Below are 22,187 nucleotides of genomic sequence, written 5' to 3' on the forward strand. Positions count from 1 at the left end.
CAAAAAGTGTCACAGAGCCCAGTTCAGCCTCCAAATCCTCCATTACTGTAGTCCTACAAAGCAGCAGGTCAAACATGGCTGCAGAGAGCAGCTTTATGTCAGTAACCATGTCCAGGACCGAGCTGACTGCTTACAGAGTTCATACTCTAACTGCTAGCTGCTCTGCTAGCTAAGCTAACTCAGTAACAGTGACTCTGACAGCAGTTACTGTGGAACAGCGGCCGAGCTCAGGACACATTCAGTGTGTTTAGTCTGAGTCCTGGACTCTGATTCAATGGATTCAATCCAGCTCAGAGTTTCATGTGTTCATCAGAATAAAATACATGTACTAATATAACAGAAGTAATGCTCTGAATGCAGGACTGTAATGGAGGATAAATAAGGTTTTTACAGCCTGAAAGAAACATTCAGTTCATATATTTGTAGACAGTGAGGGAGTGTGTGAATGAGACTCAACACTGAACAGTCCAAGAAAAGCGTCTGGACTTCTTTAAGTTTAACTTAAAGAAGTCCAGACGCTTTTCTTTTTGTCTCCATAATGTCTCCATAATGCTGCAATGTTATCTGCCCCAGAAACACACTGTGCAGAAGCTCTGATGGTGACACAGAAAAGTCACAGTGGAGATACTTCTGTCCACCTTTGATTAGACTCATTATAAAAAGGAAAACAAAGTTTGAACACAGTCATGTTTCCAGTTCACTGACTTACATTTATTCCATGGACACTCACTCTAACCTGAAGCACAGCTACAACCCAACATTGTTGAGGCCTCATCTCCTCCTTTCCTGACTGTAGAGGTTAAATATGCAACAACCAACAAATAAAAGAATTTGGTTCATTTCAAAGAAATTCACACGGTGACCAAGTAAAGTAACCGTAGTAAAGGAGACAACATCCCGTTGATGGTGGGATTATTTGAAAGATTTGCTTTAGTCACGTCACCAAATGCAGTTGAACCACCCGTGGATCCATATTTGACCATTCTACCACTCTGAGCTCTGCTTTTGAATCATTTTATTATTATCATCATTCATTTATTCATTCTTTGGAGGGGGGCTATTTCCTAATGCCGCCCTAATAAGCTGATGTTCAAGGGGAAATATAACAGAAACTCTTTCAGTGTTATTCATTAATAAATTAACAGATAAACTGTGAAGAAGAAAAAACTGAGATTTAAAGGAGAGAGTGAGAAACTTGATCATCCATCCTCATAATACATGTTTATCAGTATCTGCTGTGACCATACTGCAGTAATAACTACAAGTCTACATTTCTGTGACTGTTGATCAATCACAGCAGGAATCTGAGCTCATCTCTGCACACAGAGCAGCTTCAGCTCTGGGATAAACTGCTCGCTTCACGTCCTTCTCAGCTCACAGACACTCATCCTGATATTTTCCTTTAACATTTGATGGTATCTGGAATAGTTGGCAGTAATAAGGATGATTTTCTGTAAAATCATATTGATATGAGCCGTGAATTATTCGTAGATGAGCGTTAGATTAGTTTGATGGGTTAACTCAGAGAGCTGAAGATATCGTGGACATGCTGACCTCGCTCCGTGGTGTAGAGGGCCGTTTACCCTCATGATTAATATTCACAATAAAAAAATGAGGCGAACATCATGAAGTCTGTGTGTGTTTCATAGTGTCGAACCACCTTTGTACAGTGAAACCTAACAGTTACTACATGACGGAAACACCAACGTTATTTCTTTTATGTGTTTATCAGGTCACGCTGATTATTGAACAAAAACCCAAACATCAGATGTTAATCGAATCTTTTTGCTCTCTCTCCTCCTTAAACATGTTTTTAATGTTAGTTATAATTCAGAATTGGCGACTGGAACACGTATGACACATACGAACATCAGGAAATAAAAACACGATAAATATAACCTCTGTAAATGAAGTCAGTGTGCAGCGGGGGTTATTACAGCTGTGTACCGGCCTGCGCTTTGTCGGTGGTAATAGCAGCTCGATTGCTTGCGAGGCGAGCGGGTCTGTCCCACGCTTTGCCGTGAGACTGGGCTGGGCAGACATCTCCGAAATCATCGAAGCACTTTTGCAAAAAAGCTGTATCTTGACAAACCGACCAGACATCTGAAGATTAAACCGCTACATTCTCGGCTAAAAAATATTAAAACGGTATTTGGTGAGACACAAACTGTCATGGTCCCCGTGTCTGCCCGGCTGACTCAGGTTGGCTACATATGTTTCTTGTTTACATCTACCTCTCTCACGCTAGCTGTGTCTCGCCAGGGCGGAGCTCATTGCGGGCTCCCGCCCCTGGCCCTTGCACCTGAAGTTAATCACACATCTGTGGCTCATCGCCTAAACTCATCCACTACTTAAGGCAGAGGCTGGAAACATCTCGTCGCTGGACTATTGAGTAACCTCGGTAGTAAGCTCCGGAGTACTAGTCTCTTGTTGCCTTTTCGTATCGCTGACCCTTTGGATTAATCACTTGTTGTCTGTAAACAGGAATTCCGTTTCCCTGGAACCCTTGGTGTGCTGTGTTTTTTATGAAGTCCCTCGTGTGTGAAGAGCTCCTTTCCCGGATTTCCCTGTGCCCTGGATTCCCCCTGCCATCTCACTTGTATATATTTGCACCTGGTGTTGTATAGTAAAAAACGGAACTGTATTCTAGCTGCCTTGTCTGCGCTTGAGTCCATCCCACACACAAACACAAACAGGGTTTTTCAAAGTTCAGTTCTGTTAGTTTCCACATGGCAGTTGTTGGTGTGCAGTAACGCCTTCTAAAAACAATGGCCACCAGGCCAAAGCAATGGTTCTGACTCGATCAGCATTAACCCCGCCCCCTGGGTTTGATGGGTGAGGTTGACACATAAAATAAATTTATGGTGAGACCTGAAGGAGTCAACTGTGCCAAAATGAATTAATTAAATACACCATTAAATAATTATTTAAATGTGGCAATAATTAATTAAAACGTGAAATAATTAATTAATTAATTAAATGTGTCAAAAAATGTTTATTTAATTATTTATTTCCCATTTTAATTAATTATTTCAAATTTTAATTAATTATTGTCACATTTAATTTATTATTCAATGGTGCATTTAATTAATTCATTATGGCACTCCTGGCGTTCCATACTGTGGTTGGGTCGACTTTACTATATAGATGTTTCACATGTTTCCATCTCAGCAGCCCCGTTGACAGATCACAGTATTATTACTTTTAAACTTAACCCTGAAAATAAAACGCAGTTTAAAAAAGATTACTGGAAATTAAATGCAGATCTATTAATTGATGACGGGTATGTTAAGATAGTTAAAGAGCTCCTCCATAACATTTACAACAACGTAACAATTGGCAATTACATACATAGATGGGAATTTTTTCATTTAAAGTTAGAGAATTTTCAATTACGTTTAGTAAAATGAAAAGTAGACAACAGAAGGAATTTGAAAGTAAATTACTTTACGATATAAATAACTATTGTAATAGACATTTTATGTCAGAGGCTGATAAGAAATCCCTGTTGTCTTTACTCAATTAGATGATCTATACAAGAAAAAGGCTCATGGAGCTTACATTAGAGCTCGTGCAAAATGGATAGAAGAAGCTGAAAAAGTGCTTCATATTTCTACAATTTGGAGAAACGGAGGCAAGAAAAGAAATCTATTAATACATTAATCATAAATGGGGAGGAATGCACAAATCATAAGACTGTAGCGGAAGAAAAACATAAATTTTACTCAAATTTATTCTCCTCAAAATATTTAATTGCTGATTCATTAACTTTTTGTGATCAGATTGAACCTTATACTCCAAAAATCGATTCTGCATTCAGAGAAATTTGTGATTCTGATATATCACTGGATGACTGAGATCAAGCCTTAAACAAACTGAAAATGACAAAGCTCCTGGTCAGGATGGCTTGACTGCAATCTTTTATAAATTCTTCTGGAAAGAAATAAAAGAATTTTTCTTCAAAACTATTACTGAAATCATTAGTAATGAAATGTTAGCAACGACAATGAAACAGGGTCTTATCTCCCTTATTCCCAAACCTGGTAAAGATAAAAGACTAATCGATAATCTACGACCAATAATATTAGATTGGTTGTAGATCTACTGGATTCTAATCACTTAATTGAAGATGATGGTGTGATTCTTTTTTTAGACTTTTATAAGGCATTTGATACGGTCGAACATCCTTTTATTTTAAAAGCTCTACCCTATTTTGGTTTTGGTAAACAAAACTTCATAGATTTAATTTCTTTATTATACTCTGACTCAATAGTTCTGTTTCTTTACCTTTTGGAACATCTAAACGCTTTAATGTTAGACGAGGAATCGTCAGTTTTTATAGAACATGAATGAAATTTCACTTTTCTCAAAGGCTTCTGGTTTGTACCTGAATATTAGAAAATGAGAATTATTAACTATTCGTGATTGTGACCTAGTAGCTCTCTTAACATAGCTGTTAAAACTGACATTAAATATTTGGGTATTATAATGTCAAAGAACACAAATAATAGAGAAAATCTACATTTTGAGCAAATTACCCAGAAATCAAAAAGATTACAGGCTACAAAGACACCTCTCCATCTTTGGACGTGTCTTGCTTACTAAAACAGAAGGTATCTCTGGATTGATTTATCCATCACAATGTTTATATGTTTCCAATAGTCTAATCAATAATATAAATCAAATTAATTTCAATTACATTTGGAGAAACAAGCAACATTATGTTAGGAAGAATGATATAGTGAAGTCATTTGAAGAAGGAGGTTTGAATGCGATTGATTTTGAAGCAATGATGGTTCCATCAAACTCAAATGGTTGCAATCTTTCATAAATAATTCAAACAGTATTTGGTTTTATTTTCCCAAAGTAATTTTGGAGAAGCTGGGTGGCATTGAATTTCTTATAAAGTGCGACTTTGAAATTTCCAAATTAAATTATCCAATTTTCACAAACAGGTTCTCCAGTACTGGAAAATGATACACAAGCATATTTTTTCTCCACATACAAATTCGATTTGGAACAACAGATGTATACGATAAAAGAAAATCCATCTTTTATAAGGATTGGATGGATCATGGCATTTGGACGGTTTTACACCTTTTAGACAATGACGGAAATGTGTTAACATATAACAAACTCATAGATAATTATGGCATATCATGTACTCAGAGTAAATTCATTAAAGTTGTGAAAGCCATTCCCCCTGCAATGATTCAGATGTCTTCCCCCGACTGAACAACAACCCGTCAACAACATGCTGAGCTGTGACTCTTCTTCCCTCTAAAGTCCTGGTGTTAACACTCACCCTGCATCAGCTTCACCTTTTTAAATTGTTTTTACTTTTCAAACCGACGGATCATTTGAAGCCAACCATCCAAAAACTGCTTCAGCTGTGTTTGATGTTTATGCTACAGCCTGTTTACCAATATAATCAATATCAGATATCAGAGCAACAGAAACCTCGGTGATCAGGACGCTGGGACTGAGAACAGGAAGTGGCTCAAACGTCACAGTTTCATAACGTCACCCTGAACTCCACTCACGGAGTTTCTGTCGCCATTGTAGTTTTTAAAGTCCCGTGATAAAGGCGGGTCTTTCTGTGAATCCGCACGCTCATTGGCTAATAGCTTGAGATTGACACATCGTTATCCAATGAGCGTGCGGGAACTTCCGACATAAAGTTGTTTCCTTTGAAAAACCAAAGTCTGATTATTTTTGCCTCCACTGACGGAGCCTGTTGTTCCCGCCACAGAGACACAGTAATGTCAGAGCGGTGTTAACACTCACCCTGCCTCAGCACAGCTCTCACTCTCCTCCTGCTCTCTCACACTAAACGGAGGCTCAGCTAAACTCACTTCCTCTCTACTTACAGGAAACCAGCGCTCAGAGGAGCCGACCGGCCTCACATTTCACCCACAGACACGAACAGCGTGGAATTATTTTATGTCATAAGAAGAAACATATTCATGTTAACACTCACCTGCCTCAGCTCCACCTTCCTCCTCCTGCTTTCACTTTCACTGCTGCTCCCTAAACACAGAGGATGCTGGGACTTGTAGTTGTTTCCTTCCGGTGTGGTCTTCCTCTTTGTTTGTTTGTGTTTGTGTTCAAGTTATTTCGATCATGTAAACATCAACATTAATTACAACAATTAATTACAGCAAAAACCATCATTATAATTATCTTGATTGATATTGTAATCTCAGTTTTCAACACAATTGTTCATTAACTTAAACAATGTTACAAGATAAATATATATTCTTAGTGCTTATTTTCTGGATAGATTGTTTTATGTATTTTAATAAGAGAGGCCTTTATAAACCAATCGCAGTGTGTGTCTGGCAGGAAGTGAAGCAGGAAGTCTGAATATAGCTTGTGAGCTTGTGAGAGACATTTCAAAATGAAAACAGAGGAATTAGAGAATGAAAGTGCAAAGTAATAGTAATGAAAATGATATTAAATAAATGTCTTAGTGTGTTAATACAGGTGCCCATGGACTTGCTCAACCTCCTGGAAGAATACAGCAGAAAAATGATAGATTAACAGAATTGGGACGAAAACAGGCTTTGGTTTAAAATGTCACAGCTTCACCTCTCATCCTGTCCTTATCCTGAGAAGAAGCTTAAAGGACAGTTAATCTCCTGATGAAGACAGAAGACAGACAGAACAACACCGTGGACTTGAAGAATTAACAGCAGGCAAAAAGACAGTGCACCTGACCTACAACACTGAAGGGTCCAGCAGCATGTATGTTGATGGAAACATGCGCTCTGAATTACAAGCTGGAAAGTGTACCAGTGACATGACTGTGTGAAACCACTGGATGGGACTGTCTGAGTTCATATTTGCCATGCTGGGAGTTAAGCGCCAAGAAAAGACTGAAAAGAGGAAGAGAGAATGAAGAGAGAAGAAGAAACAGCTGATGTGGGCCTGTGTTTGATTTGGGAGGCCACACAGGAAGTTGAGAGAAGAGGGGACGAGGACCGGTGAGAGGTGAAGGTTGGACGTGTTAAAGTGACAGCATAGGAAAGTTGGGTTGAACGTTGAGGCTGAATTTGTGGGTTTAGAAATATCCAGAGCATCACAACAGAAAGGTAAATAAAAAAAAGAAAAGAGAGATAAAGAAATAAATAAACTAATAATACATAAATGAATAGAAAAATATAAAACACACATGTAGAAATTGTCACATGTGAAATTATTTTTGGAGAGAATCAGAAGTGAGACAGTTTGAATCCACAGTTCAGCGCAAAGATGCAGGAATTAAATCTGATTATAAAAACACATCGAGGCAACGAAGACCAGCTTACACTCAATATTAATATGAACACACAACATACACGCAATGAAGACATGCTTACACTCATGAATGTGAATACATGACATAAATGCTGAATGGTGTAGATTTAACACACTTAAAGGCTGAAGCTGAGGAATAACTCAGGAAGTTGCAGGACAATAGAGCGACTTTTGTGACAAGGAAAAAGAGACTGGGAGGACCAACCAGTGATTAGAAGCTTAAAGCAGGTTTAAAATAGTGAATTAGAAGTGGTTTCCAGCTGACTGAGCAAAAGAAGTGACGACTGTAGAAATAAAAATAAAATAATAATAATTGAATTATGCAGCAATGTTTTGAATATGCATTTCTGTTGTCAGGGCAACTTCTCGAGATGTGACTCAATATGCAAATTAGTTGAATGAGTGGGGACAGAAAAAAAAGAAAAACTCAAGTTTCCTGTCTGAGACATGAGTGAAGTTTGCATTGAGAGAAATATATCTGTGACTGTGTGAGAAGAACTGTTTGGTCAAATATATGATAGCAGCCGCAGGACAATTAAATAAAGTCTGTGACTAAGTGCAGTCGTGCAGATTTGGAGAAGAAGTTTATAATTTAGTGATGACACATTGTTATAAAGTGTTTAGAAAGGGCTTAATGGGAATATTACTGTTGGGCAAACTGTGCGGCTTTAACAAGATTTTCTGTGTATTTAGCAGGTGAAACTCTGTCAGCTGACTTCAGACTGTCAGGAAGCTGAAGAACCTGAGGCCAACCACTGAAACATGATGTGGGCAAAATGAACAGAGGGAGGGATTTTAAAGGTGAACATTTAGGACTTACTGCAAATGTTACTATGTCAAAGTTACTGTGACTCAAACAGAGGAAATTCTGATTTTTTTTTTTATTTCCACACCCAGCATGTTTTGGGTGTTATATGCTATTAAATACTTTTAAATAAATTAAAAAGTATTTAATAGCATATAACACCCAAAATATGCTTCGGTTCACATTTAACTCCAGAAAATCATCAATCAAAACATGGATATTACCTGACCACAGATTCGTGGTGACGTCACTGCTCTTTTAACTGTTCGGTGTCTTTGTTTGTTTGCTGGTTGTAGAAATGGTTTATATGAGCTTTGAGCTGAGAGTCAGAGGTTTCTGTGGACACTGCTCATGTCGGCACTTATATTTCTGACCTTTTCTTATAACCGATTAAACATGATCTCCTCCCTTTTGCCCCCATTTTTGGTGGTGTAGGTACAAATGATCAGGCATGACATTCTCATAATAAATAAGATACTGCAAATAATTATTTCTGCATTTGTGCGATTGAAGTGAATTTAAAATGTGTATGAAATGACACTGTTTTAAAGATTTGGCCTAAATAATTTTGGAGTGAATGAGTCTAAACATGATGACCTAACTAGTGATATCCTGACACACACACACACACACACACACACACACACACACACACACACACACACACACACACACACACACACACACACACAGCATGTTATGCCAGTTTCAGCTGAAACTATGTTTCAAACCATGTTCCGGGTTTTTAGTTCACCATTTATGAGGCTTCAAGAAGAAAATAAAAGACAGATCTGAATGTTTGAAAATGTTTTGGAAAGATTCTGTAAAGATGAGATGAAAAATACTCAAAGGATAAATTTAATTGGTTTATTATTTAGATAAGTTGAAAAAAGTTAAACAAGCAAGTAAATGAAGAAACAAGGTAAAATGAAGTAATAATGAAAAAAGTTAAACAAGTAAATGAAGAAACAAGGCAGAGGAGAGAAAAGCCCAACAATCCCCTCTGAGCAAGCAGTTGGCGACAGTGGGGAGGAAAAACTGCCTTTAAACGGGCAGGAACCTCCGGCAGAACCAGGCTCAGGAGGGGACAGTCAACGGCCGGGACTGGTTGGGGGGTTAACAGAGGTGGAGCAAGACGAGGCTACATCAGGTGAGGAAGCAGTAGCCTCTCTCCTCCGGAACAAGTGGAACCATTTTCTCTTTTTTTTCATGCACTTTTCCACGAGCGCTTTTTTCTCCAGGATGAGATTTCTCAGCTCATCGATGGTTTCTGCGTTTTGTTCTTCAAGTTTCTCACATCTTTGTTCCACCTCTTCCAATGTTGCTTGTTGTTCTTCAAGCTTGTCTTTGAGTTGTTTGGATGTTGCCTCCTGTATCAGCTTGTCCTTGTGCATGTCTGCATTTCTCTGTTGGACCTCTTTGTGCTTGTCTTCTAACTGCTCGTTTCTTTTCTGGATTTCTTGGAGCGTGAGCTGCAGGTCTTCATGTATTTTGTCTTCTTGTTGTTTTTGTGCCTGCATTTGAGTGTGTTCACGCTTCAAGTTATTGAATTCCACCAAAATCCCCTTAACGAGCTCGGAGTTGTTTCTCGCTATCTGATCGATCCTTCTCTGCATCTGTGAGCAGCGTTTCTCCAGTTTGTCCTTTTCTTCTTCCACTTTAGTTGCTTTGTCCTCCAGCTGATTACAAAACTCTTGCAGTTTTAGATTTTTAGACTCAAAGTCCTGGACGATACGTTTTCCTTCTTTCAGTCTTTCTTGCTGTTGCTCTTTCTGTTGAAGAAGGTCTTTATTTTGGCGCAGTGTTTCATCCAGGCTTTCTTTCAGCATGCGGTATTTTTCCTGCATGCTCTTCAGTTCGTGCTGCATGTCTCGTTGCTTTTTGTCCTGCTCTTCCTTGGAGGAATTCTTTCTTTTCTTCCACAGCTTCATGGAGCTGTCTTTGGAGGAGCCGATTTTTTCGGTCCATGTATTGGAGATCCCGTTGTATCTTATCAGTCATCGTTTTCTTGTCTTGGAGCTGGTTGGTCCTTTCTTTGAGTTCTGCACTCTTTTGCCTGTTTTCTTTAATGAGGTGCACAATCTGCTCTCGGCTCTGAGCAAACTTGATTCCCCAGCCCTCATTAATAATTTTTATGTCCGGCTGGCACTGTTGTCTGTCTTCCAGCTCTTTATTTTGGGCTTCCATTCGTCTACATTTGTCCTCCAGTTGAAGTTTCTCTTCTTCAATTTGTTGCATTTTTTTCTGGAGAAGGTAGTTTTCCTTCCTACTCTCCTCTAACGCCCTTTGGAAGGATGAGGAGCCATTTGGGGAAATTGGCCGGCCACGCCAGGAAGGAGAGGCGGCGTAATCTTTTTGAATTGGTTGTTTTTTCCTTGGAAACATGTTGGAGTTTCTATACGATGACTTTGAAGAGCTTGTGGTGAACGTTTTGTAGGCTGCAAACACAGATGCTGCTGAAACGAACTAAAACTTGCTGTTTCTCACCCCTACTTAAGGAAAAACATCAAAGGACTTAAGATTCTTAAGATCTATGACATCATCACTCCCTAAGCCAATGAGATTGTCACAAGACATTTTGGAATGGGGTTTTTTTTTTTTAAACTGTTTTCAAACTTAACGTAAAATTTCAGTGTTTCCTGGTTGTGGACTATTGGTTAGTCCAGCCGATTAAGAAATTAATTGTCACAAACATCCCTAATATTATATAACAGACGACAGAAAACACGAGTTTTTTTTCTACTCAATAGAGGTATAATAAAAGTTTTTTTTAATTATCCTACTTTTTATAAAAGAGAACATTTATTAAAGATTATGTATTTAATTAAAAAACTCTGTTCATCTAAAGCAGGGGTCAGCAACCTTTAAGACCCAAAGAGCCATAATTGGCCTATCTGGGGTTGAAAGGCTCGATAAATGCACGGCGTTTCGCCGGGTACACCGGCTTCCGCGAGTGTGACGCTTATTTTGAGCGATGAAAAAATAAGAAAATATAATTTTATTTGTATATTGCAAAATCACAATAATCTTCCAATTTAGAACTACAAGTTAAAAAAAGAACTAACATAAATAAAATACACTTCAGCTAATTTATTTTCACAAACCACGCGGAGCCGCACTATAAGGACTAAAGAGCCGCAGGTTGCCGACCCCTGATCTAAAGGGTTTAACAAAAAGGGGGAGCTTCCTGCTGGAAATTGAAATGTCCCCATGTCCCCACTGGGCGATCGTGGCTCAAGAGTTAGGAGTTCGCCTTGTAATCGAGCCCCGGCTTGGACAGTCTCGGTCGTTGTGTCCTTGGGCAAGACACTTCACCCGGCAAGACACTTCACCCGTTGCCTACTGGTGGTGGTCAGAGGGCCTGGTGGCGCCCCAGGGTGGCTGTAGCTACATCACCAGTGTGTGAATGTGTGCGTGAATGGGTGGATGACTGAACGTGGGTGCTTAACTAGTTAAAAAAACAAACAAACATCTGTCTCTTATTTTTTATGTCACACAGGAAAGAAGCTTCAATGTCTGATGAGAAGACATTAATTTGTTGGTGTTTGTGGTGTTTGGTGCAGTTTTCTTGTTCTCTGGCTTGTTGTTTATTTACAGTGGAGATGAAGATCTCTAACAAGTTGATTTGTTCACATTTGCGCATTTTTAAGAGGAATGTGTTTTTTTGAGTTTGTACACTATATGCATGTAAGGCAACCGTTTCCTTTTTCTGTATTTTTGTGTGCTGCTCTTTTAACAAAAGGGGAACAAAAGACATTTAAATCGACCTCAGATGATTTGTTTAAATTTTTACAAGGTCTTACTGAGGTGATGCAAAGTGAAACATGCTTCTTTTTTGGTAATGTGCTGGAAAAGCTTGAAAATTGACCTTGAATGTGCTTAAAAAGTGCTTGAATTTGACCCTAAAAATGTGTATGAACCCTGCATATATTGCAGTATTTACATTTTATAGTAGGAATTTCATGGCAACAGCTAATCTTTATTTTGTTTACTGGGAAATGAAATGCTGCCAATTCACAAAGCTGTGCTTCAGCTGCACTTCCTGTTGTAGACTTGTGATGCACACAGGCTCTGTCCCAGCACTCAGCATGTTCTTCCTTATTTGCTCCACCAGGGGGAGCTCCTAAACTATGACATCCTGATAGGAGTGAACCAGGGAGAGGGGCTGAAGTTTGTGGACGACAGTGAGGACAACGACGGCATCTCAGCTGCGGCGTTCGACTACACCATCTCCAGCTTTGTTGACAACCTCTACGGCTACCCAGAGGGTGAGGACGCCACCTCTGTACACTGCCACTTTTTCAGTTATTCCATTTTACAGCCTCCTCTCACTTAACTGCATTTTGCAGCATCATCAGGTTTTGTCTCATTAGGAGCCGCGTTTGTTGATTTGTTCGTTTTTTTCTGTTTGCTGTATTCATTAAAATAAACGGATAATCGTCAAAATGACAAATGTGGACAATTATCAAAGCTTACATTACAATTCTGACAGCTTGAGTTCACATGAATTTTCAAAAGAATATCAAAACCTGTGAAAGTGCTTTAAGCGTTTAAAACATGCGAGTAAAGAATGGAATCAGTAACATGTGAGCCCAGTGAAGTGCATCAAACAAGACAAGCGTGCTAAAGAGAGCCACTCATCCACATCACGGCGTGTCTGTGCCTTAACCTTTGAGGCTCTGTGGGCAGTAATGCTATCATCCCCCAGGTAGTGGGCTCCCAATCTCAGTGTCGGTGTTTCTGACAGATCGGCCTGCGAACCCCTCACAGCCGGACCACAGTCACAGTACAGACATGTTTGGATAATGCAGTCATGCTTCCTCTCTGCTGCCTGTCACTCCTTCTGTTATCTGAAAGACTTTTTTTCCTCTCTAGATTTCTCACTCGCTTCCTGGCTCTTGGTTCATCTCACCAACATTTGCTTTGGTTTCATATCTGTTGATCAGACCGATCTCTTAAAAAATGTCTTGCACTGCTGTTACTTTACTCTTAGCAGTTTTCACTTTTATCTTTCTTCCCCCTCCTTTTGTCCCCTCCTGTGCTTCTTCACCAGGCAAAGACATCCTGAGGGAGACCATTAAGTTCATGTACACAGACTGGGCGGACAGGGACAACGGCGACATGCGGCGGAAGACTCTGTTGGCCCTGTTTACGGACCACCAGTGGGTGGCACCAGCTGTGGCCACTGCCAAACTCCATGCTGAGTTTCAGTCCCCAGTTTACTTTTACACGTTCTACCACCACTGCCAGACCGAGACGCGGCCCGAGTGGGCCGACGCCGCGCACGGAGACGAGATACCTTACGTGTTCGGCGTACCGATGATCGGTGCCACGGACCTGCTCCCGTGCAACTTCTCCAAGAACGATGTGATGCTGAGCGCTGTGGTCATGACTTACTGGACTAACTTCGCAAAGACTGGGTAGGCCTCATGTCACAGTAGTGTAAACTGTACACGTTACTGTATGTTCTCTGACAGCCTTCTAGTCATGTTGAATACTTGAATCTAGGTTGCTAGTTTAATTCCCATGTGGCTTTGAAGAATTGAACATACTGGTTCACCAAAAGCATCCAGATCCCAGAGCAGCCGGTTGGTCTTAGATAGTTTAAAGGTTGCACAGAGAATGGGCCTCCTGTCTGTATTCAGTGTATTGATGCCACATGTTACTTATAATGGAGACTGAATATAACTTTGAACTGAAACGTTTAACCTTTATGCTCCACCAGGGACCCCAACCTGCCCGTCCCTCAGGACACCGAGTTCATTCATACCAAGCCCAACCGCTTCGAGGAGGTCATCTGGACCAAGTTCAACTGGAAGGACAAGCAGTACCTTCACATCGGTTTGAAACCTCGTGTCAGAGACAACTACAGAGCTAACAAAGTGGCCTTTTGGCTGGAATTAGTCCCTCATCTTCACAGCCTGCACGACGTGCTCTTTCCCACCACTACGCGCTCCCCCGCAGGCCGTGACCCCGGCACCATGAGGCCCAGAAACAACGTTCCTCGAACCACTCGTCATCCTTACCCTACCTTCCCATCAGATCCTGAGCCCGAGGGCTCAGAGCGCCCGCCCCAGGACCTCTTTCCCGGAGACACCCGCGACTACTCCACCGAACTGAGCGTGACAGTTGCAGTTGGAGCGTCGCTCTTCTTCCTCAACATCCTGGCCTTCGCCGCCCTTTACTACAAGCGTGACAAGCAGCACGAGATGCGCCGGCACCGGCTGTCCCCTCAGCGGGGCGGCCCCGCCAACGACCTGGCTCACAGCCAGGAGGAGGAGATCATGTCCCTGCAGATGAAGGACTGGGAGCACGACGCTCACCACGACATGGAGCCCCTGCGACCCCACGACATCCTGCGGCCCGCCTGCCCTCCCGACTACACCCTGGCGCTGCGCCGCGCCCCCGACAACGTGCCGCTGATGACGCCATACACCATCACCGTGATCCCCAGCACCATCACCAGCATGCAGCCTCTTCACGCCTTCAACACATTCCCCTCCACCGGCCACAACAACACCCTGCCCCACCCCCACTCCACCACCAGGGTATAGTAGGGACAGGCCCGACACAGCGCCACCTAGGGACCAGGAACACTGGCTCTGCTACCGCTCTGGAAGGGAGGCCTCTAGACGTGGGCCTTCGTTCTGTCCTCTTATTCTCTTCTTTCTCCAAAAGCAACTACACCTGCTGCGTCATGTGCTGTGAAACTTGGCAGCTCCCTCCACTGGTGGCATGTGGAGGTGCAACTGAAGTGTCCAGCAGCAGATGAGCAGTTTGGGGTGGGTGACTCAGATCTTTCAAAGATACTGTTTTCAAAGACGGTCTGCTGTTTCCAGGCTCAAGACCTCCAACATTTGTCAAAGGGACGAATGCTCTCTCGCTCCTCGCTGTTTTCTCTTTTTTACGCTGGCGTCATCTCTTTTTCCATCTCCTGTGTGTTATGTGCACATTATGCTTCTCTTTTCTACATCCGTGTTTTATTACTGCTCTCTTCCTCTCATTTGACACGCCTCCCTCCTGCTCTTCTCTAAAAATTCCCGATCTGCTGAGCAGTTTGGAGGGGGGAGGCGTACACTAAACATATAACCATGAAAACACTGATATCTTTCATTCGACCAGCATTTTTAGGTGCCAAGTAAGTACTGCTGTGTTTCATTTCTCATCGAGGGAGAAGAAAAACCAAAGAAAAATAGAGTTTCGCTATTTACCGTCAACTAACAGAGTTCTGTCATGTTCTCATGACAAAGTGCCAAACTGGCCTCAGTCGTGATTTTCTTTCTTCCATCTTCTCTCTTTTTGTTGTTTTGTTTGAAGCATTTGTTTAATTGTTGTTTTTTATTGTGTGGAAAGAATTTTTCTGAAAATATAGATATAGAGAAATGATATTATATATAGTTCTATATAAAATGTGTACAAAGGAGAAAGTATATAAAAGGGTTTTCTCAGTGGGGGATCTATGCATGAATTATTTTTAAAGACGCGGGGAAAAGGACACTGTACCTGTCGATGCACGTTTCCCAAAATCTAAACGAGTCATATCGCTCCATGTTTGCTACTTTTGGTTTTTGGTTTTCTCCCGCAGAGTAAGAGCATCGCAGGAGCATCGCAGGAGCATCGCAGGAGCATCGCAGGAGCATTGCAGGAGCTCCTGAAGTCAAACGACGCCTCCCAGCACTCATTTATTAAAACGGAGTCGATGCCAAAAGTCTTAAACATTAGAATCAAAGCAACAGCTGTGAACTCAGTCATGGTGTCATGTGCAGCCTCCATCTTACTGTCACTACTTTTTCATTTTAGGGTACGTGAGGTAAAGCGTCCGTCGATGTAGCTTGATTGTACAAAATTATTTTTCTACGTTATTAACAAAACAGAGCAGAGACTGATGCTGCTCCTGTCTGACCCGCTTATGTCTGCCACATGTGTATTCTGACTTCATATCATCACTGCTCCCTCCCTCCTCCTCTCTCCATCCTACACCGCCTTTGTTATTTAACACCGACCCCCCCCAAACTGATAATCAGACAAATTCCCAAACAGCTGACTTCACTGTGTCGACACCGTTCCTGACTATTTCTGACCTCAGTTCAGCTCTGCTATTATCCTCACATTAAGGGTTCGTTCACCTGCCTGCAGATGATCTGTGAGCTCGTCGGTTGTAAATTAAACTCTAAGCACACTGAGGGTAACCGGGAGGCGTTCAGGGCCTGCAGTGCAGAGCTGCAACATGAAAAAAAGGGATGGGGGCTCAGATCTCCTGAACAGGGTGGAAACAACACGGTGGGTTTGTGCTGTTTGTGATTCCTGCTCCGTCACTCTGGTGGAGACCACTGCAGCTCAGCAGCGCTCCCTGCTGACCCTCTGATGAAGATGTCAACAGTATGTAAACTGAGCTGATGTGCTGCTGTTTGAGCCCACGTGGTAGCGTACGTCCAGTATGGGAGAACTTAGTCACCGGTGCTGTCTTTGCTTGTGCTCTAGCTTTAGCCTGTTTGATTGTTTGTTTTCTATTTTATTACTGCCTAAAAGGGGAGGTGGGGGAAACACATGCCTGACTTCTCCTGTCAGAGGTTTTGTAAGCTCAGTGGAAGGGAAACGTGCACAATGTAAATCATAAAACAACTGAGTGGGGCTGTGCTGCAGGTGGATCAGTGCTGTGGACAGTAGCTGTGGAAAAGAGACTGGACAAAGACTCTCAGCCTTAAATACAGGACAGAGGATGATCCGATCATCTTTCAGCTAACAGTGTCGAGCAGAAGGACGGCCGGCTGATGCGTCCGTACGAACCCTTTTGTACTCACTCCTGTGTATAAGGAGGTGGCGAGGGGTTGTGTAGTTAACCTCAGTGATAGGTTTGTAGCATAAACCTATTCGTTGGAACGTTAAGGACAATTTAATTACATAGCAAAGCAAGACACGAGTAGGCAAAGTTCTTTATGTTTCCCGTGCACGGGAGAGAACCGGACAAACGCCGTTCCTTCGCTTCACCCCAGTTGCTCTCGTCCGCTCCCCCGTAACACTGCTCTTTTATTGAGGTTACATGAATATACATATGACGTTCATTAACATATGACGTCTACATACAAACAAAGAGTACCTTGCCTGTGCGTGCGTGTGTGTGTGTGTGGGGGGGGGGGGGGTCAGAGTGTGACCCCATAAAGACTTCCCTAAACCTGCTGGTCTGGAAGTCCAGCAGTTCATCTAAACAAAAGGCACTTAGCCTAAATCAGATATAGATACATTTATCCTAAATGAACAGAGGGAGTGACTTTAAGTCTGATTTCAGACTATGTCAGTATTAGTTAAGCCAAGAGTCGGGCAAAAGCTTTATGGCCCGGAAAGTTCTAATTCCCACAACATATTGTTGGATTAGTAAGCAAAACTTTTCTGTGATGAAGATTTTTGGGGTCGTTGTTTTAGTGATGGGTTCATTCTGTCAGTTAGCTTTGGCTTGTTTTCTTATTTCAATAGAGGGAGTTTTACTAAACATGGACATGTCGAGGAGCGGCTCATTATTTCTGTAACAGTGCACTTAGAGAAAACTGTCAGGTGTCGCCCCCTTTGGTGATGATGTTTTGTGCTCTGATGAGCTAATAATCAGCTCTCTTTTCCTCCTCCTTTGTTCTAAGCAGGCCTGCAAGATTGAATTAACAGCGCTGTAAAACATTGTTGTGAGAGCAAATATAAGGTGAGCTTTTCCAGATTACAATGGGCTGAGGAAAAGGTCACCTGTGGGAACCTGCGAGTTCCTGTCTAAAGGATTGCAGCGAGTCAATCCAGTCCAAGATCATAAAGAACTCTTTTTCTAAAAACAAAAGAAACAACAAATAAATGAGCTCATATTGATGAGGGTGGAGACTCTGATGCTTTGCACGTGAGGCTCCACTATCAGCAAGATCTAGTGTGAATGTGTGTGCATGATGTGTGTGACTGGACTGTGACTGGACTGACCATGTGGACTAAAGTGTTGACTGACTTGACACTGAGACAAAGACTGGACCAACGTTAGGATGAGTAGATGTTGACAAGCAATTCACGACGCCGGTAAGAAAAGGGTGGATGCTTTGCTTTGCTTTTGGCAGGAGCAGGAGCACAAGAGAGAGAGGGAGACCGAAAGGTATCGATTTGTCACATGGCATCGGTTTGTCACATGGCATCGATTTGTCACATGGCATCGGTTTGTCACATGGCATCGGTTTGTCACATGGCATCGGTCTGTTAGGTTTTGGGATGAGAACGTGTTGGATGGTTATCTGTCTTGGTCTGGTGGAGGTCTCTTCCCATAAGAAGACTGATGACTTTTTCATTAACACTGAAGTGTTTCTTTCTTCTCTCCCCTCAGATGACTTCACACTATAACCAAGGACACCTCATAGGGGATCATCTGATTGTGGCTTCTCTAATAATCTTTCTAATAGTAATATTGTTCACTGTTATGTTACAGAGTGAAGTGAGATTAGTGCTGTAAAACTTCCATAACACTGAACAGATGCCACCACAGATATGTTGAAATCTCAGTCAAAACTAGCAAAAACAAATGAAATCCATGAATCAGAAATGCTGATTGTTGAACAGATAATTCAGTCTGTGCATGAGGAGGATCCACTTTAGACTAAACTACATACAGAAACACAGGAACCAGGGCACAGTGTAAATCCAGGAGCTCTGTGTGCAACAGCTGACCTGTATGAACACAAAACACTGATTGAAGTCCACGTTGATGCTTTCTGTCTGTTTAACTTTTACATTTGAAGCAACACATTTTACTTCAAACACACAGATCAGGTAGAAAACTGTGGATTAGAAAACAAATTGATCAAGAAGGTCCTGAAGCAAGAAGTTCATCATTGCATAGAGTAAGAAAAAGGACATGAATCATCCCACGGGTCTGTGCAGTCGTTATATTATCATCACCTAAATCATGTCTGCATACTGTGTGTGTGTGTGTGTGTGTGTGTGTGTGTGTGTGTGTGTGTGTGTGTGTGTGTGTGTGTGTGTGTGTTGCTTTTTTAAATCTTCTACTTAGAGTTCAAACTTGGATAGTGATAAAAACATTGCACTGCTTCATTTAATATTTCATTGAACACATCTGTGGTTGAATTTGAATCTTAAATGTTTTGATTTCAAAGATGTGGTTCTGATATGAAGGAACAGGAAGTAAATTGTTGCCATGGATACAGTGAGACAGACGCCTCAGACCCTTATTTTTTATTTCTTTGACTTTTTATTTTATTGATTCATTTCTTTATTTTTACATTTTAAAAAGTGTATTTGTCTGAATGAACTAATCCCCATTTCCCATGCTTTGTATCACTGGTCATACTGGGAACAGCCATAGAAAATGTTTGCAAAGAAGAAATCTTAAACATGAGCAGATTCTCAGGCGATTTCTGTTTCCTAACCATTGTTTCAGTAACACGTCCCATCACTACATGTGTGTTAAAGATTTCTTTGGGCTCAAAATCATCCACTGACAGTTATCAGTACAAACAGGATGCAAAAATCCAAAGTTCAGACTTCAGAGTTACTAAAACAGAGATCTGAGGAAAACTGGTTCTTCACACGACGTTTCATGTGTGAACAGTAGAGGTGGTTTCATTTTCACATGTAGGTGTTGCAGTGAGGATTGCAGGGAGACATTTGCTGAATAGCTGCAGCTCTGCTCCTGTAGACTGCCTCTGAATGTGTGTGTGGTGATAAAGTCACTTTAATTAAATGTCACCTGTCAGGGAAAACTTTGTGTTGACTGAAGAAAGTTCACTTCTCTTTCATTGCAGCTCCACTCTTATTTTTGATGCACTCATTTGTTTCATAAATGATTTCAATGATTTTGCCACAGCTCTGCATTGTCAGGTCGGAGCATGTGTGCTTTTGATGAAATGCTGATATGATGACGCTTGATTGGGGAAAGATTTCCACAGGTGGTGTTGTTGGTCTCCTTCTTCCAGTTTTCTTGTTGCTGCCTCTCTCCTCGCCTCAGTTGCTGCAGCTGTATCATGTATGTTGTTATGTTACATACAAAGAGGAATTTGTGACATTAAAGAGTAAAGATTCTTCTAATTGTTTTCATCTCATCTCCTACTGCTTTAGTCTGCGTGGACAATATATGAGTAAATCATTACCAAGCCAGATTATATTTGGAATATTTCAAACAGAGGACATTACAGTGAAATCTGCTTTCAATGTGACATTTACTTTGATCCTTTAAGACACAGTTTATACATCAGACAAGCTGTTTGCAGAGCGATTAAATGTTTGATATTGTTGTTAAAGTTGTACAGATGAGCGTTAATCACCAACAGCTTCATTAATGTGGATGAACTGGACGGTTCCAGGGAAACTATCAGGATCACACGCCTCCAGTGGTCACTGTGAGTAACTACAACTCTGCACATACAATAATTAAGATGAAGAAATGTTTTTATTGTAGAAAGATGAACCAAATGTAGTTTGACTCTCTGACAAACGATGGCAAGATAAAAGTAGTTTGTTAAAAAAGACACAAAAATGGTAACAATGCAAACAAATACAAACAACAGCATATCCTGATATGAGGCTCACAGATCAGGATCAGTACAATACGTAGCAACCGACATTGATGTTGCCATGGTGACCGCTGCTATATATAGTGTTTCTGTTACCTCACTTGTCTTAAACATCAACGCTGGCTGTTTTTCATTTTACTAATGAGTTCACTCTCTTCCCTCACTTTCGTCTCTTCCTCGTGTTTGAGCTCCTCTCAGAGAGGATTTAAGAAAGAGCTTTGATGATGGCTGTAGCTCAGGAGACAGAGCAAGGCATCTAATGATCAGAAGGTTGGTGGTTCAATCCCTGACTGCTCCAGCTGGCACGCAAAGTATCCTTGAGCAAGACACTAACCCTCTCCGATGCATCCATCAGAGTATGAACGTGTTAAACAAGAATCAGTCCATTCACCATGGAAATATCAAAGTAGAAAGTGATGGCAGTTATGATTGGCTGCACAGCTGGATCACATGACCAGGTGAGTGGTACAAATAACAGGAAGCTTCTCTTGTGGCTTTAATAATCATTTGAATTGATAACTTGTGATTTACAGACTGTTCTTTATCTTTTCATTGTCGTCTGAAACACAGAAAAATATCAATGTTGGAAAATATGACATTTATATCTAGTTTCTACAGGATGGTTTAATTCTCCAAAGGCCACCACAGACATGACAAAGTTATTTCATCATTATAATGCACAAAAACAAAAAGCAGGATGAGCCCTGCTGCTCACCAAACTTGTGTTGAATAATAATTTGTGAATCATTTAGTTTAAAACATCAACTGACTGAATCCATGAATCTCATCATGTGTTTCTGAGTGAAAGACACAGACATGAACAGACTGAACTGTTTCTCTAACAGGTAAGACTAACTACAAAGAGTCAATTCATACCTAAGTGTGCCAAAAAAGTCTGAAATACCCTTCATGAAACCAGTCGATGGATCCCAGAACCCAAATCCAGGATAAAGAGGTTCAGTGAATGTGGTGTGGAAGGTGTGGAGGTGGATCAGAGAGTCAGAGGAGACTCTGTAGAAGGACAGAGTGCCAGCAGGACAGTCCACACACACTGCTAGAGACAGAGGAGGAGGAGGAGGAGGAGGAGGAGGAGACGGGTGTTTCTCTGTTATTGTGCCACACAGAGGAATAATGATCAGAGCAGCAAAGACTCCAGGACTGATCATTTCCACCAAACACACACTCATCACTCCTTCCTTTCCTTTTGATTCCTCTGTAACTCACTGATATCCGAGCCCTCCTCGTCCACTCGACCTCCCAGTAACAGCGACCAGTCAGACCATCTCTACACAGCAGCTGTTCACAAACATCAAATCTGTCTGGATGATCAGGATGTGACTGAAGCTCCTCCACATGTGTCACCTTCCTGTTGTTGTCAGACAGTTGGAGCTTTGTGTTCACTGTGTTTGTGTCGATTGTGAGTTGACAGGAATCTAAGTTCAAAATACTTATTAAATATATACATCATTGATTTAATGCCAAATAATTTCATTTCCAACATTTACAATAAATTAATTAAAAATTTAATGATTTTTAAA

General features: G+C 41.3%; 2 protein-coding genes and 1 pseudogene across 2 annotated transcripts in view; 1 reads left to right on the plus strand and 2 right to left on the minus strand.

The window, feature by feature from the left end:
- LOC146634628 (protein NLRC3-like) overlaps positions 1-22,187 on the minus strand; it is a 223,074-nt gene that overhangs the window by 62,769 nt on the left and 138,118 nt on the right. The gene's annotated exons all lie outside the window — the stretch shown is intronic.
- LOC146634631 (neuroligin-2-like) lies at positions 10,488-14,658 on the plus strand. Its single transcript, XM_085349920.1, has 4 exons — positions 10,488-10,537; positions 12,173-12,372; positions 13,158-13,524; positions 13,830-14,658. Exons 1-4 carry the CDS (start codon positions 10,488-10,490, stop codon positions 14,656-14,658), a joined length of 1,446 nt encoding a protein of 481 aa, XP_085206046.1.
- Positions 21,501-22,104, minus strand: LOC146634632 (stonustoxin subunit beta-like; annotated as a pseudogene).

This window comes from Diplotaxodon limnothrissa, linkage group LG3 (assembly GCF_057381915.1).
Source record: "Diplotaxodon limnothrissa isolate DT_005_m linkage group LG3, D_limnothrissa_male_GT1.1, whole genome shotgun sequence".
Lineage (NCBI taxonomy): Eukaryota > Metazoa > Chordata > Actinopteri > Cichliformes > Cichlidae > Diplotaxodon > Diplotaxodon limnothrissa.

Bases quoted from the DNA above. Each gene is read 5' to 3' on its own strand.
- LOC146634631 (XM_085349920.1), top strand. From the start codon at position 10,488: ATGTTGGAGTTTCTATACGATGACTTTGAAGAGCTTGTGGTGAACGTT. The intron at 10,538-12,172 runs GTAGGCTGCAAA...TGATGCACACAG, and splicing joins GAGCTTGTGGTGAACGTTTT to GCTCTGTCCCAGCACTCAGC. The intron at 13,525-13,829 runs GTAGGCCTCATG...ATGCTCCACCAG, and splicing joins ACTAACTTCGCAAAGACTGG to GGACCCCAACCTGCCCGTCC.